The 14921-nt window shown below is 38.4% G+C and overlaps 1 protein-coding gene across 1 annotated transcript in view; it reads right to left on the bottom strand.

Annotated features, from left to right (window-relative positions):
* LOC149206559 (DNA repair RAD52-like protein 1, mitochondrial) overlaps nucleotides 1-13347 on the bottom strand; it is a 103713-nt gene extending 90366 nt beyond the window's left edge. The window contains exon 1 of the mRNA XM_089395475.1: nucleotides 12848-13347. Within this exon, the coding sequence (XP_089251601.1) occupies nucleotides 12848-13125 (278 nt within the window). The 5' untranslated portion in view covers nucleotides 13126-13347. The remainder of the gene's footprint in view (nucleotides 1-12847) is intronic.
* Between the last annotated feature and the right edge of the window lie 1574 nt (nucleotides 13348-14921).

The raw sequence follows: 14921 nt of genomic DNA, 5'->3' as shown, positions 1-14921 counted from the left end.
GGGTTTGACCCTAACCCCACCCCTAGGTGCAGGTTGGCCCAACCAAGATGCAGAGTAGTATTTTGGCGTAAGAATATACGCCAAGGCATGTAATGGAACATTAAGTTTATTCCATCGTATACACACATAATTGTGAATCACTATATACAAGTTGGGATCATCTTTCTGAACAATATCTTTTATTTACCCCAACATGGTATCCATCTGCTCATACACCTCTGCAATCACTGGTTTATCTGTATCTGCAAAACGAATCATGTGATAAATGAGCTTGGTGAATTCCAATACTTGCCTCACACGTGCCCAAAACTGACCATCAAGAGTGGTCTCCTCCACCTGTTCAAAACCTTGCTTGTCAGCTGCATTTGTAGCTCTTTCCTTTAATACCTGCCAGTGTGGACTTGATACCATGCTAGCCAATGACTCTCTTACCTTCAAAAGGCGCCTAAAGGTGAGGTAATAGTTAGCAAATCTAGTCTTCGCAATCTTCAACAGCTCCAATCTTGAGTGACTTCGGAAAAGGCCATGGGTATTGCTATGATTTGTAATAAATTTTATAATTTATTTGCCTCTCTTGTACAAATCACCAATCCATTTGTATTGTTGGTTTTTGTTCTTAATAATATCATGCATCAAAAGGTTCATTGTGTGAACCAAACACCCAGACAAAAATATGTTGGAGTATTTATCCTCAGTAATTGCTCCTGTTGCCTTACAATTAGGAGCATTATCAGTGATGACTTGGATGACATTTTATGGCCCAATACGTTCAATTGTTTCAAGTAATGGTTCTGCAATTTTGATGCCGGTCTTGAACTTGTCTGAGTAATCATATGCTGAAATAAAGATGGCACCACTAACAAACACAACAAGAACACTTATCAATGGCTTGCCTTTTACATTTGTTTATCCATCAGATACAATGGACACCCCATGCTCAATCCAAGAATTTGTCATTCTACTCAAAGAATGTGATAATTTTGCTTTTTCATGATCAAGTCCAACGATTCTAGCCTTGTCATACCCAGGGCTCTTGTATCCTTTAGGGGCATCATTTATGGCAGAAACCATTTCATGCCAATAAGGTGAGTGAAGAACATTTCATGGTATCCCACATGCATAGAGAAACCAATAAATTTTTTAATCCACATCATTCCTACACCCTCCATCAAGGAAATCTGATATGGTTCTATGCCTTAAAGAGATGTTTGGTGACCCTGTGCCTCCATATCCACTGCTATGGGAGGATGCTGAAGGAGTTCTTTGTGCATGTGATTGTGAGCTTGGTTCAAAGAAACCCTTTGATCTTTTAGATTTGTATTGGGATTCTTCCTCTTCCCTTATGTATTTGGCTCTCTGCTGCTAACACACCTGTACAACTTTTGATTCCTATTCGTTTATCTCCATCCCATAGCCTTTTCTAGCAAAGGTGCTTTCTGGCACGGGTATATGAACCTGTGTAATTATTGTTGCAATGGGGGCAGTGAAATTTAGTGGTTCCACCCCCTTTCCCTACTTCAAGCCTAGTAACATATTTCCACAATGGGGTTTGGTCTTGTTTAGTTTTTTGAGCTGAATCATGTTCACTCTCCTCCAGCTCCTCCTCACCAAGGTACTCCTCTCCGGGGTTTTCATCAAATCCACTATAACCCACTTCTTCATCCCCTTCTTCATTTTCAACCCTCCTTTTTCTACTCTCCAACACCATAATAACCAAAAAAAGAACCAAGAAAAAGAAAATGCCAAGCAATATAACCATGATGTTTGAAATTTGAAGTTTTGAATCTACAAAAAAATGGAATGGGAATGGGAATGGGAAATAGAGAAAAAAATTATTTATTTATTTAGCAATGAACATAAAAAAAATTGCTAGATTAGAGTGTAGATCCTACCTCTTTGGCCTCCAATCTCCCCTTGCAAACTCTTCAAACTCCTCCAAGCTCCTCTCCTTGCTTCAAACTCTCTCTTGCTCTCCAAACTCTCTTGCTCTCTCTCCAAACTCTCTTTCTTTCTCTCACTTAGGATGAAGTGAATAATGGGAGGGGAGAGGGTTTATTTATTCCTGCCCTCCCCTTCCCTCTCTCCCTTTTTCCCTCCCCTTCCCTCTCTCCCTTTTTCCCTCCGCTTCCCTCTCTCCACACCATCGTCGCTGCTCTCTTGGTCGCGCGGGCGTCGCTCTCCGTCGGTCGAGAGCAATTTTTCCAACTGGGGAGCGGTCGAGAGCGAGCGCTCCCCTACCGCTCCCCGGTTGGAAAAATCGCTCCCGAAGCAATGGGAGCGACGCTCCCTCCTTCGATCCCAAAAAAACTACCCCCGACCGGAGCGCAAATTGGGAGCGGGATCAAGGGGGGGCACTCCCCCACAACCCTGATGAAGATACACTTATGTCACTAACCCTTGATGAGTGTTTAATGATAGGATGATGACTTGTTATAATATATGTATCAGAGCCTGATGTAGTTTGTGAACTAACAATTTGTTGTAGCATGACAATATTATGATAAGCAAGTTGATTGTGATGATTGAAAATGCTTCTCATTCAGAGGGAGAAACACTTCATAAAATTTTATCACCTATCATTATTTGAAAAGATGACCCTTGACTGCTGAAGGATTCTGGTCATAAATAACCATCTGAAGTTGTTGAAGAAGTTTTGGCAAGTTCTGATCTGAGCAGAGAAGGGTTCTCCTAGTCTAAGCCCCAACCGCATAGAAGAAAGCTTAAGAGTGTGGTTATAGGCCTCACAACCGCACAGAAGAACACCTATGGGTGCAATTGTGCCTGTAGGTCACAAAATATGAAGTCTTATGCACGAGATCAAGAGTACACCAAGAGTATGACAGACCTACAAACATGGAGCAGATGATGGAAGAGTTCTAAGAGCAGGGAAGTTTCTAAGAAAGCATTCCATGGTTTGAAACAAGCTCCCTGAACCTAGCATGTTCACATAGACAGTTACTTGGTGAAGCCTACTTCCAGTTCTAATCCAAACCTCAAAAATTGGTCCAAGATATGCCTTTGATTTTGGTTTTATAAGATGATGATCTATTCTTGATGGGTTGTGAGCCTCTGATGATCAAGCATAAGAGGGAGTTGATCACTGAGTTCGAGATAAAAGATCTTCCGAAGATATCAATCTGCATGGATACATCACTGATTGGAAGACCACATTGAGTACATTGTTGCTAGCATGGCTAGCTATAGGGTAGTTTGATTAAGGAAGCTCCTTAGAGAGCTATTTGGGTAGGTTCTAGAGATGACAGTGATATATTGCAAAGAATCTCGTATGTAGCTGGGTCAAAGATATCTTCATAGATTGAGACAGTGTTGATGTATGAGACAAGCTTAGGCTTGTGGTTACTGCCTCCGTGAGAGGGAGGATGAATAAGGTATCCTTTGTATGACATATTTTTTTTCTAACATAATGTTTGATTTTGATGTCCTGCATGAACAAGAAAACAAAGCACTGTTACTCTTGGTGATGTTTGAGGCAACTCTTTAGTGAATTGGTTAAGTTGGTACCAGATGTGTACACATTCATATGTTTTTGATCTACAGAGAGCAACATGGATTGATGGATGCGACCCTCATGAGTAAGGGTCTAGGCTGATCGAGGACACTAAGCCAGCTCTTCTCCCCAGTCTGAGCTCCCAAGGTGAGGAATTGAGATGTAGGGCTCCTGGGGTTGAGGGATCTTTGGACAATAGGGCATCACCCCTATCTGTTACCCATAAGGTCGGAGATGTTGCTCCCCTATCTTGGTCTATGCAAAGTATACCCCAGTGGGCATTTGTCTTTCCCAACCATCTAGCCAATAGGTGTTGGTTGCTTGAATTAGGTGTGATCCTTACTATTTATAGTAAGTGGCATCTCACTAAAGCTAAAGATGCAGGTGTTCTACCACTAACTCTTAAAGGTCATGTTGGGAAGATCAACAGAGTTTCTCGAGTTGTAGCATTGGCTCCTCGCTGGCAGAGTTTCCCGAGTTGTAGCATTGGCTCCCCACTAGCAGAGTTTCCTGGGTTTTAGCATTGGCTCCCCACTGGCAGAGTTTCTCGGGTTGTAACATTGGCTCCCCACTAGTAAAGTTTCTTGGGCCGTAGCATTGGCTCCCCGCTGGCAAAGTTTCCCCAATCGTAGCATTAGCTCCCAGTTGGCAATGATCCCAGGTGGTAGCAATGGCTCCCCGATGGATAGAGGGTGGTAGATTGAGCTCCCCTCTGATGTCAAATTCTTCTTCTTTTAGATTTGAGAATGTTCAACATATGAGTGAAGACAAGTAAGAGATAAGCAGGGATAAGCAAAGATGAACCAAGATGAGCAGTGATGACATTTGATGACAAGATACTTGAGATGGAACATACTATGTGCTGAAGAATCTAGGGCAGTTAGAGTTAGAGTGATTCTTCTTAGCATGATAACAATTTGTGAAGTGCTTTTACAATTTATCTTAGCTTGATCTCCTTCTTATTATTAGTGTGTGTGTTTGCTTCATCAAACTGCTACCAACACAAAGAGACAAGAACACAATATGTTGGCTTTCTGTCAGGGCCAAAACCTCTCCCTCTTGGAGAGGAAAACCCACACACAATTCTTCTTATAGAGATTCCAATTGACAAATACCAAGACCTTGACACTTGACCTACTAGGCCACTCCAAGACCAAGACATCAATCCTCTTCTTACCGTAGAGATCATCATCATAGTACCACAGAAGTTCTTGTAGTTGCACCATTGCTTGTACTTCCACCTAGATCATTGTTTCATCACCATATCAACGAGGTCTTTTATACTTGCATGTGGGTTGCTCTGAGATAGTGATCATGACCGAGACCATCATTGCTACTTCACCTTGATCTTGACTGTGTCTAGAATGTTGGAATGAGGTCACTAGTAAAGTATGTCGAGACTGTAGTGACACCTAGAGAGTAGGCCGAGACAAAGAGTGTTACTTTAGGACCCTTCCATTCACAAGTATGCCAACACTGTTATGCTGCTATGGTGATGACTGTAAGACTGTAAGGAGGCCGAACATATAGTGGACTGATTTCCGAAATACATATTGTCACAGCGCTTCAAAACATTACAGGTATCCAAGATTCCTTATTGCAATCATCCCTGAGACATTTGAGATCCTGTACTTCCTGCACCTATCTGAAGTTCAAAGAGAATCTAAACTTTTGTGTTTCCTACGGTGACTTTAGCCGCCTATTTATAGTGGTTAGGTCTCTGTAAATAAGCCGACATGTCACCTTGAATTGTTGTCTCTTTATTAAGCCAACATGACTATCTTCTACCTCACTCTGCTTGCAGACATCTTTACGAATGTCTTGGAGGATTGTGCTTGGTCTTGGAGGGCTGCTCTAGGTTTGTATACATTTTACAAAGGCTCATGAAGAGTTCCTTATTCATGACTTTGACTCTTTGACCTTAATTATAAATCCTAAGGCTCTCAATGGTTTCTTGTTTTACAAAAATCCTAATGTCATGAAAACTGAACCTAGTTACATTTTCTTCAACACTCCCTCTTAACTAGGGAGGTATTCATGATGGTACTTGGTCATTCTTAATCTGAAGAATTTCTCATAAGAAAAATCAGATTGGTAATCCCATCTATATAGCATCATATCAATCAGCATTGTCATAGTGCAAGGCCTTGACTAACAGCTCCATCTCTCTACGATACCATGAGCTACAATGCTGGCAAGACGAATGATTTATAGACACCTTCATCATTGTCTCTCAAGGTTCATACCCACCCAAGTGTTCACTGAGTATGACCTTTCAGGACTATTCTTATCTTGGGTTCCCAACCCTCAAAAAATATCGGTCCTCTTGCCTACTCTTATCTTGGATGCCCTACACATCCTCAAAGAGTATTTGATGCCAGATAATTACCCAACCCTCCATTCTTTCTTCCTAGGTGAAGACAAGAATGATGTGTCTATCATGTGTCTACATTTCCATTCATGGCCTTCATCTAGACTTATGGTTGTTAGTCATGGTCTAGTGCATGACACATGAAATAGAAAAACACAATTGTCACTCCTTTGTAATCAGGGGTGATTTAATTCAAACTCCCTCTTGATCAAGGACCTATCAGAGCTCCCTCTTAGCTAGGGACTCTTCTATATATCAACAACTTCTTCTTCGTGGGTCCTTCAATTGCTTGATCAACTTCTCTCCTTAATGTCATGAAATTTAGTTGAGCTTCTTCCTTGTAGGGCATTAGCCATCCATCACTTTCCTTCTTGGTTCGTTATGTCATTCCTTTCTTCATGGAAAGTGGCCTTCTTGATACATATCTAGAACCTTTGTCATATGGCTACTTCTTCCTTATCATGTTTCTTTCAGGAATTTCCATCCACCACATGAATGCTAGTTGTACTTGTACTTACAACTCTTGTGCCAGTAGCCCTGCATGAACTCATCCAGATATTATTCAAGAAATCAAAACATAACATCAAATCAAATTGTACCTTTTGAGATGGCTCTTCATCATGACATCTTCCTATAGGTATCAACATCATGCATGCATGTTGACACATCTCCCAAAGATATCCATTTTCAAGGGTCTTCATCTTTTTCAGCCTTTCATCGGAGTCTTCATATCTTTCCAAGAGATTTCCTAGTCAAATCTTCTTGGTATTTTTGGATGTAGATTGCCTTCATCATGGTTGCTTATCTCACGATCTCTTCCTTCCTCACATATTCCATTTCCAGGAGCTTTTAATCAGAGTTTCTTAGTCAACTACCTCATACTTCATATGAGGACATATTTTGTTGATTTCATCTAGCGTGACTTATGCCTTCCTGCATTCTTTCAGAGGAGAAGATCCTTTTTCTCTTAATCATGCTTCTCAAGATAGAAGTAATGATCAATGTTACCTGCAACCATATGACATTATAATATTAAATACAAGCATACATACCTCATTTTACCTTTAGGTCATCTAGGCTTCTTCCAACAGCTTCCTTGATTGAAAAGATCTCCAATCCCTTGATCTGCTTCATGTCATCACACCATCATCCCATGAATTCCATAAGTTGGAGTTCCTGATGAAACACTTGCTTCCTCTCTAGATTAGTGAACCCTCTGATGAGGATTCCATCAAAGAACCTTGAGGATCTTGCATATCCCCATCTGGCAGATGTTTCCTTTTTGCCTTGATGTATGATGAGCCTTGTCCTAGATGACATTTGTCTTTCCTTCAATGTTCAATGAGATTCCCAAGAGCTATATCCTTCATGTTTGACTGCCATGGATTTTGTCCCTCATGATCCCTGTGGAGATGTTATGAGCTCTTGTTTCTAATGCTTCCATGATGCCATGATGCATCTTATTATCATTGTCATATCTTATAACACAAGATCTAGGAGCTTATGATAGGACCTTTTTGTGAGGGATATTATCTTACTCATAGGAGAGATTTGTTACTCCCTCTTTCCTTGGCCCTTTTCTTCAGCTTCCTCCATCTTTCAGTGATATGAGCTTCCAAAATCTTTCTATAGCATTGAATCTTAACTATACTTATTTTGTCTTGCTTGAGGACCAACCTTGCCTTCCTTTTCTGCACATGGTTGAGTTCTTTTAACCTTCAATATTTTTGCCATCAACTTGTCCTTCTCTATCTTGCATAGAGACTACAAGTTGTTGAATGAGGTAACCTTCTTGTTCATGGATATTTGTTACCTTGCCAGTGCATCAATGATGGTTGTCTTCATTCCTAGATCTTATATATAAGACATTGTGAAGATATCCTACATTCTTTGATGCCTTTTTACTTTCATGTAGATCAAATTTCATTTGACCTTCTTTATTGCACCTTAAGAGAATGAGTTTATCATCTACATCACTTTGATGTCTCCAATTTTGCTATGTGAGGGAATCTTTCATAAATATCCCTTTTCATAAATTCAGAGGAGACCTTTTGATGACTTCAGCTACTTAGAGGACCATGTCTATCCTCCTTCTTCATGCAAGGAATCTTGATAACCCATCCAATTCATAGATATCCTTGCAATCATGAAGTCATTTAACCAAACTTGAATATAAAATGAAAAGATACTTACTTGTCATGTGAAGATGAAATCTTCACCTTGATGCTTTTTTGAATGATCTCCTTCAATGAGATTCTTGCTTGAGCTACCTGGTACAACAAAGTTCCAGAACCTTTCTTGAGACTTCCTTGCATTGTTCAGCACCAAGCACTACTGCCTTTTATGATATGTTGAGATTATTTGATTCCTTGACTGTGAGGGTATGGAATCGAAATCAAGAATTTTGAGAGCATTGTCATGATGTCCACCTGAGATGTGGCATTGTGTTCTCCTTTTGAAGTGATATTGTTGTAATGTATGTTGTGACTGTATATCTTCGTAACCTTGCTGCAATGCTCCTTGCTAGAGTAGAACCTTGCTTGAGTTGACTAGCATGAGCAAAGATCTTTGTGGCCTTCGAGCATTGTTCAATACCAATCATCAAAACTGCTTAAGTCATTAAGATTGTTGTGGTATGACATGGGTTGTAATGACACCCAAATTTTGAGGCTAGCACCGAGACTGTACTGTGTTTTCCTTTTGTTGTAGTGTAGATTAGGACTGCTTCTTGGATTTTCGACCTTCTCCAAGATGATAATCTTTTACTATGAGTTATCTTGCTTTGTAGTCATATTGATAAGGTTCTTGGTGACCTTTTATGATGGTGATTGTGGAGAAAAGGTTATTTTCTGATGTAGACTGCTTGTTGTAGACTTGATCCTTTATTCTTGACAAAACCCTTAACCTTACTTTGATGCCCTTCTTGAGGACTAATCCTTGTATGTCTCTTTTGTTGCCCTTCCTTTGAATTCTACACCTGCCCTTCCTTTGACTTCTACACCTTAGCTCTGATACCATGTTGAAGAATCTAGGGCAATTAGAGTTAGAGTGATTCTTCTTAGCATGATAACAATTTGTGAAGTGCTTTTACAATTTATCTTAGCTTGATCTTCTTCTTATTATTAGTGTGTTTGCTTCATCAAACTGCTACCAAAACAAAGAGACAAGAACACAAGATGTTGGCTTTCTGCCAGGGCCAAAACCTCTCCCTCTTGGAGAGGAAAACCCGCACACAATTCTTCTTATAGAGATTCCAATTGACGAATACCAAGACCTTGACCCTTGACCTACTAGGCCACTCCAAGACCAAGACATCAATCCTCTTCTTACTGTAGAGATCATCATCATCATTATTGTTGCTTCACTGAGATCATCATCATAGTACCACAAAGGTTCTTGTAGTTGCACCATTGCTTGTACTTCCACCTAGATCATTGTTTCATCACCATATCAACGAGGTCTTTTATACTTGCATGTGAGCTGCTCCGAGATAGTGATCATGACCGAGACCATCATTGCTACTTCACCTTGATCTTGACTGTGTCTAGAATGTTGGAATGAGATCACTGGTAAGTATGTCGAGACTGTAGTGACACCTAGAGAGTAGGCCGAGACAAAGAGTGTTACTTTAGGACCCTTCCATTCACAAGTATGTCGAGACTGTTATGCTGCTATGGTGATGACTGTGAGATTGTAAGGAGGCCGAAAATATGGTGGACTGACTTCCGAAATACATACTGTAACAGCCCTTCAAAACATTGCAGGTATCTGAGATTCCTTACTGCAATCATCCCTGAGACATCCGAGATCCTATACCTCCTGTACTTCCTGCACCTATTCGAAGTCCAGATAGAATCCGAAATTGTGTTTCCTATGGTGACTTTAGCCGCCTATTTATAGTGGTTAGGTCTCTGTAAATAAGTCGACATGTCACCTTGAATTGTTGTCTCTTTATTTAGCCGACATGATATTTATGTAAACTTTTAGGCCGACATGACTGTCTTCTACCTCGCTTTGCTTGCAGACTTCTTTGCGCTTGTCTTGAAGGATTGTGCTTGGTCTTGGAGGGTTGCCCTAGGCTTGTATACATTTTACATAGGCTCATGAAGAGTTCCTTATTCATGACTTTGACTCTTTGACCTTAATTATAAATCCCAAGGCTCTCAATGGGAGCCATCTATAAAATAAACCTCTTGCTCATGAAACTCATGCAGCAAGGAAAATAAATTTTCTTTCTTGTTTTACACAAATCATAATGTCATGAAAACCGAAACCAAGTTACATTTTCTTCAACACTATGATGACAGGATTGGAATTTCTCCCTACCTAAGAGCGAGTGTTAATTTTTGGTAGCTCAGTGACAAATTCCAATCATAGGACTAGATTCCTCTTTTCAAGAGGACCAATTTTGACTATTAGAGCACTCAATTTGGATAAGGAAAAGCGTATTTTTGAATTAAAGCCCACATGTGCACATTTGATCAGGTCGACCCTAAAGCAAATTGGACACTTTTGGAAACCTATAAATACAAGTGACTTCAACCTCATTTGGATAATCATCGTGAAGCATTCTTCTATTCTCTTCTTTGGTTTTGGCTCACATAAGTCTGAGACAATTCATGGAGATTGGCTTGCTCAGGTCCAAAATTGCAGGGTCTGAAGCTCGCACGTGTTCTAGGGTTTTGAGTCTCAGTCGCGAGCATGCTATAGGGAAATTTCGGTTGTAACTGCAGGCATGCAGGCCTATGCATGCGGTTGAAGGGTTTCAATCGCACGTACGACACTCACTCCATGTGGTTGAGTCCTAGAATTTGAATTTTTAATTTGACCAAAGAGTTTTGGCAGTTGACCACAGACAATGACAATGAATCGCAAGCTTCTGAATCAAGGTCTTGACTATTGGCATTGTTAAGTTCATCGCATGACGTTGAGTTGATTTTGCTAGATAAGTTTATGGTTGAAGACATGGATCATGGTACTCTCTTTGCTGAATCATTCAATGATAATCTAATAAGAAGAAGAATTTGAAAGGTTTGTCGGCTATGTTGCATGAGTTTCTGGAACGTCGAAACGTTGGGAACTTGGGTACGGGTGTGGGGAACGGCTAGAGGTTTCCCCAAAACTTATAGGAAGCGACTAATCGGGAGCGGTAATATTAGATAATAAAAAAATAAAAGATATTTTTTTAATTATATAATTTATATAGTAATCAAATTAATATTGAATCAAAATATTCAAATATTAAAATCAATTTAAATATATAAATAATAAATATATCATCTCTCTTATATATAAATATATTCTTTGGGTGTCTCTCTCCCTGAGTCTCTCCCTTTTATATATATAAAATATTAAAATGTCAAGTTCATTATGACACATGACGAGTCTTTGAAACAATCTGGCTTAAAAATACAAAATAACAGTTTTACATATGTTTCTCTAGTTATTCTTAAGAGAAAAAAGTAAAGCAACTCTAATGTTTAAGCATTGACTGCCACATATAATATGCACACACAATCTTCTGCGATATATATACATAAACAACAAAAGAAATACTCATCAGCATGACATCCCAGATATTGCCCTTACATCGAGGTGCCACACGCTTCCTTAACCCATCAAGAGATTGCTCCAGTTTCTCAATTAAAGATATTGGTGTTAAGGATGTCTTTGGCCTTTCTTCCTGCAAAGATTTCAACTTAGGCTCATGTTTTGTGGGCAGTTCAGCGTATTTCTCTACAGAGTTTGTATTCCCCAACCCCAGGGAACGCTAAAACTCCAAAAAAAATAGTCTTCAAAGCTCCCAGAACTTTCCCAAGCTCCTATTGCAACTCCCACTGAAAAGGGAACATTCCCATACAGTTCCAAAGCTCCTGGGAGCATGGGAACCACTGGAACAGGTTTCCCAACTCTTGGGAGCAGTTCCCTTGTAACATAGGTTTTCGGCATAGTGGGTTTTGCCCTAGTCTCCAACCAATCCTAGTGTCTCTATGTGTGACTGTTTTTTTTTCTATTGTTTCTTTATGTTCCGTTGCATTGATAATAATATTGTTCTTTCTATGTAGTTGCATATATTGTTGAATAATATAATGATGTTATGGGGTGAATTTAATTTCTAAGAGAAGAAATGGAATTATCTAAAGCAAAGAACAATATAGCCCCAAGTAAAATGTAAAAAGACAACACCATAATTCAACCTTGGCATGAGCAATTTCACCCCCTTAACTACCCAAGACCGATATTGTTGAAAAAGTCAATATGGTTCATAGGCTGTTTTTCCTAAGTTAGTAACAAGTGCGTCTGTGTGTGACACTCGTGCGTTGGGCGAGTAGACTAGACAACAAGTTCTAAAGAAAGTGCATGAAGAATAAGTAGTTAAAATTAGTTCATGTTGACAAAAAGAGAACGAGATCATTTGCAAAATAAGAGCTGCAATCACGAATTCAGGAAAGAGGGTGTACTCTTGACAACCACAAATGCAGAGGCAAACTAAGCAACCGGCTCTATTCATGGGCTAGACCCAAATCTTGCTGTTAAAATTAAAATGTCTAGGTAACGTATTACGAGCTTTTTGGGAGACAATAAAACATAATGAACTTTCAATACTGGTTAGCAAGCCTCCTCGATAGTAGTTCAAAGTATGAAAATATACTGAAAGCTAAAATTATAGCTCAATGAAAGCTTGTTTGGCCAGTAGCTTGACGACGCTCTCCATCACCCAATATTGAAATGTGAGCATACGAGATAGCAGAACAGAGGTTGGCCAGACCAAAGATAAAAATCCAAGAAATTCCCAGAATGTGCAAATGGAATGCATGGTAGCTGGAAACCCTACTATTGGGGAAAAGGAGCCCCATAGAGGCAGAAAATATTCCCCGGGAACTTAAGTACATCCCATAAGGCAAACGCGAAACATTCAAGTGAAAATTAGAGAAACAGAAAAGCGGGGCCTTGGAACACGGACATACCATGGCACATATCTGTTAGTGAATCCCTCCTCGACTCTGATTTTGACCAATCTATCAGGAACTCTGCGGTTTAATTCGCGTAGAATATCTGCCAGCGGTCTGCTTATGGTCGAAGAAGGAATATCAAACGCTTCGGAATCAGCTTCCCCGGGGGCGTCGCTATGCTGCAGGCGCCTTGTGGCCCATGCAGGGGTAGTAGCAACAACTCTGCGAATTGACTCAAAACACGGCTGGGAAGAGCAAGAGCTTCGGAGGAGAGCTCGCGTCAACCAGGCCATCGTTTTTTTGTCTGCTTGTTCGAAAATCTCACACGTCTAATGCTTGTCCGAAAATCTCAGAGGGCTAACACTTGCTTAGTGCCTCGCTGGTATTTATGGGACAGTAAACCTAGTTACATTTTCCCACTTAAACCCAAAGCATTTTGAACAGAAAATCGAGTTCGGATCTTTTATTAAGCCGCCAAGAAATGGCGCCTTCGTACCCAAAGTTTAAAGAAAGTTAGCAAAGAATAAAAAGTACTTTCGAAATACTTTTTCCTGTCGAGAGAAATGGTGCTTTGGTACCTAAATTTAAGGAAGATTAGCAGTGGAGATTGATAATGAATAAAACTACCTGGAATCTTTTCATAATTACTAATTAAATTTGAAGGGTGTTTTTTCATAATTACTAATTAAATTTGAAGGGTGTTTTTTCATAATTACTCATTAAATTTGAAGGGTGTTTTTTCATAATTACTAATTAAATTTGAAGGGTTTTTTTAAATTGCTATATTTTTTTATTTTATATATTTAAAAATTACAAAATAATTATTTTTAATGGACAATAGCAAATTAAATATATCTAAAAACAATGATTAAATTTGAAGGGTTTCTTTTTATTTTAAATGGGTATATTTTTATTTGGTGTAGTTTAACTTAAAAACGAAATAGTCTTTTTTACCAAATTTACTTAAATCTGGTAAATACAATTTCAAAATTTTTTGTTATTTAAAATACATCTTTGAATGCATAAATAGATTGAGGGCAAGTTTTTAAAAATCTTCATGGGATTTTGATTAAAATTAACTAGATAAATGTAGTGAAAAAAAGTCATTTCATCTCTAAATTAGACTATGCCCTTTTATTTTATATAATTAAAAATTACAAAATAATTATATTTTAATTGATAATATCAAATTATATATTTAACCAAAAACAATGATTATTTTTAATGAAATATTATCATTCTATTTTTAATGATATTAAAATTTATTGAATCACAAAATCATTTGTAATTTTAATAAAAATTTAAATGTGATATTTTTATAGATTATAAATAAAAAAATAAGAATTACAAATATTAAATTATGTTTTTTTAAGGTGAGAGTATTTTAAATGATAATGTGAAGTTTTAGACATAATCAAGCTTTTTTATGGACACTTATATAAGTGAGTATTTGTTCTATATATCTATATGTTAAGTGAGCATTGCAACTTAGATTCATATCTTGACCATATCACAATCATGCTTGACCATGGAAATCATGTTTGTTATAGATCCCATTAGAAAAGAATAAATCATCTTGGACCTTGAGACCTTTGTTGAAAGGGATTATTTCTATCAACACAAAGTAAAAGCCATGAAAATAGGCTACATGCTTTATAGGCTCTAGAAACACACAAATATAGCATGTTGCAGCTATTGCTTATTATGTAGGCTAAGATGTCTAAAATTTGGAGATTCCTAAGGTAAATACAAACACAAAACTAAAGGAAAATTATCATTAAGACCGCCAAGTACATGGTTGTTATTAAAGGACATTGATTGCTGACTTTATTTCTCAAACCATACAAAAAAATATGTGTCAAAGTAGATGTTAAAGCATAATCCCTATTACGTAGATCCAAGAATAACATGAATTATGTTACCTTCTCCATATCTTACTTGAGAATCCCACTGAGGCACTAGAATGTTGCTCCAATCATTATGGTTACAAATGATATGTTTCATTATTCTTAGGCTTGTGATGAGTTATAAGAAGCATTCTAAAACCTTTGACAATTAAACTATTGTCATGTTGATACCAATGTTTCCA

This window comes from Pinus tabuliformis, chromosome 1_2 (genome assembly GCF_031772625.1).
Source record: "Pinus tabuliformis cultivar Carrire ecotype Pingquan chromosome 1_2, CPIR1, whole genome shotgun sequence".
Classification (NCBI taxonomy): domain Eukaryota; kingdom Viridiplantae; phylum Streptophyta; class Pinopsida; order Pinales; family Pinaceae; genus Pinus; species Pinus tabuliformis.
Note: the sequence above shows the minus strand (reverse complement) of the source record. Positions and strands in the feature narration are given on the sequence as shown.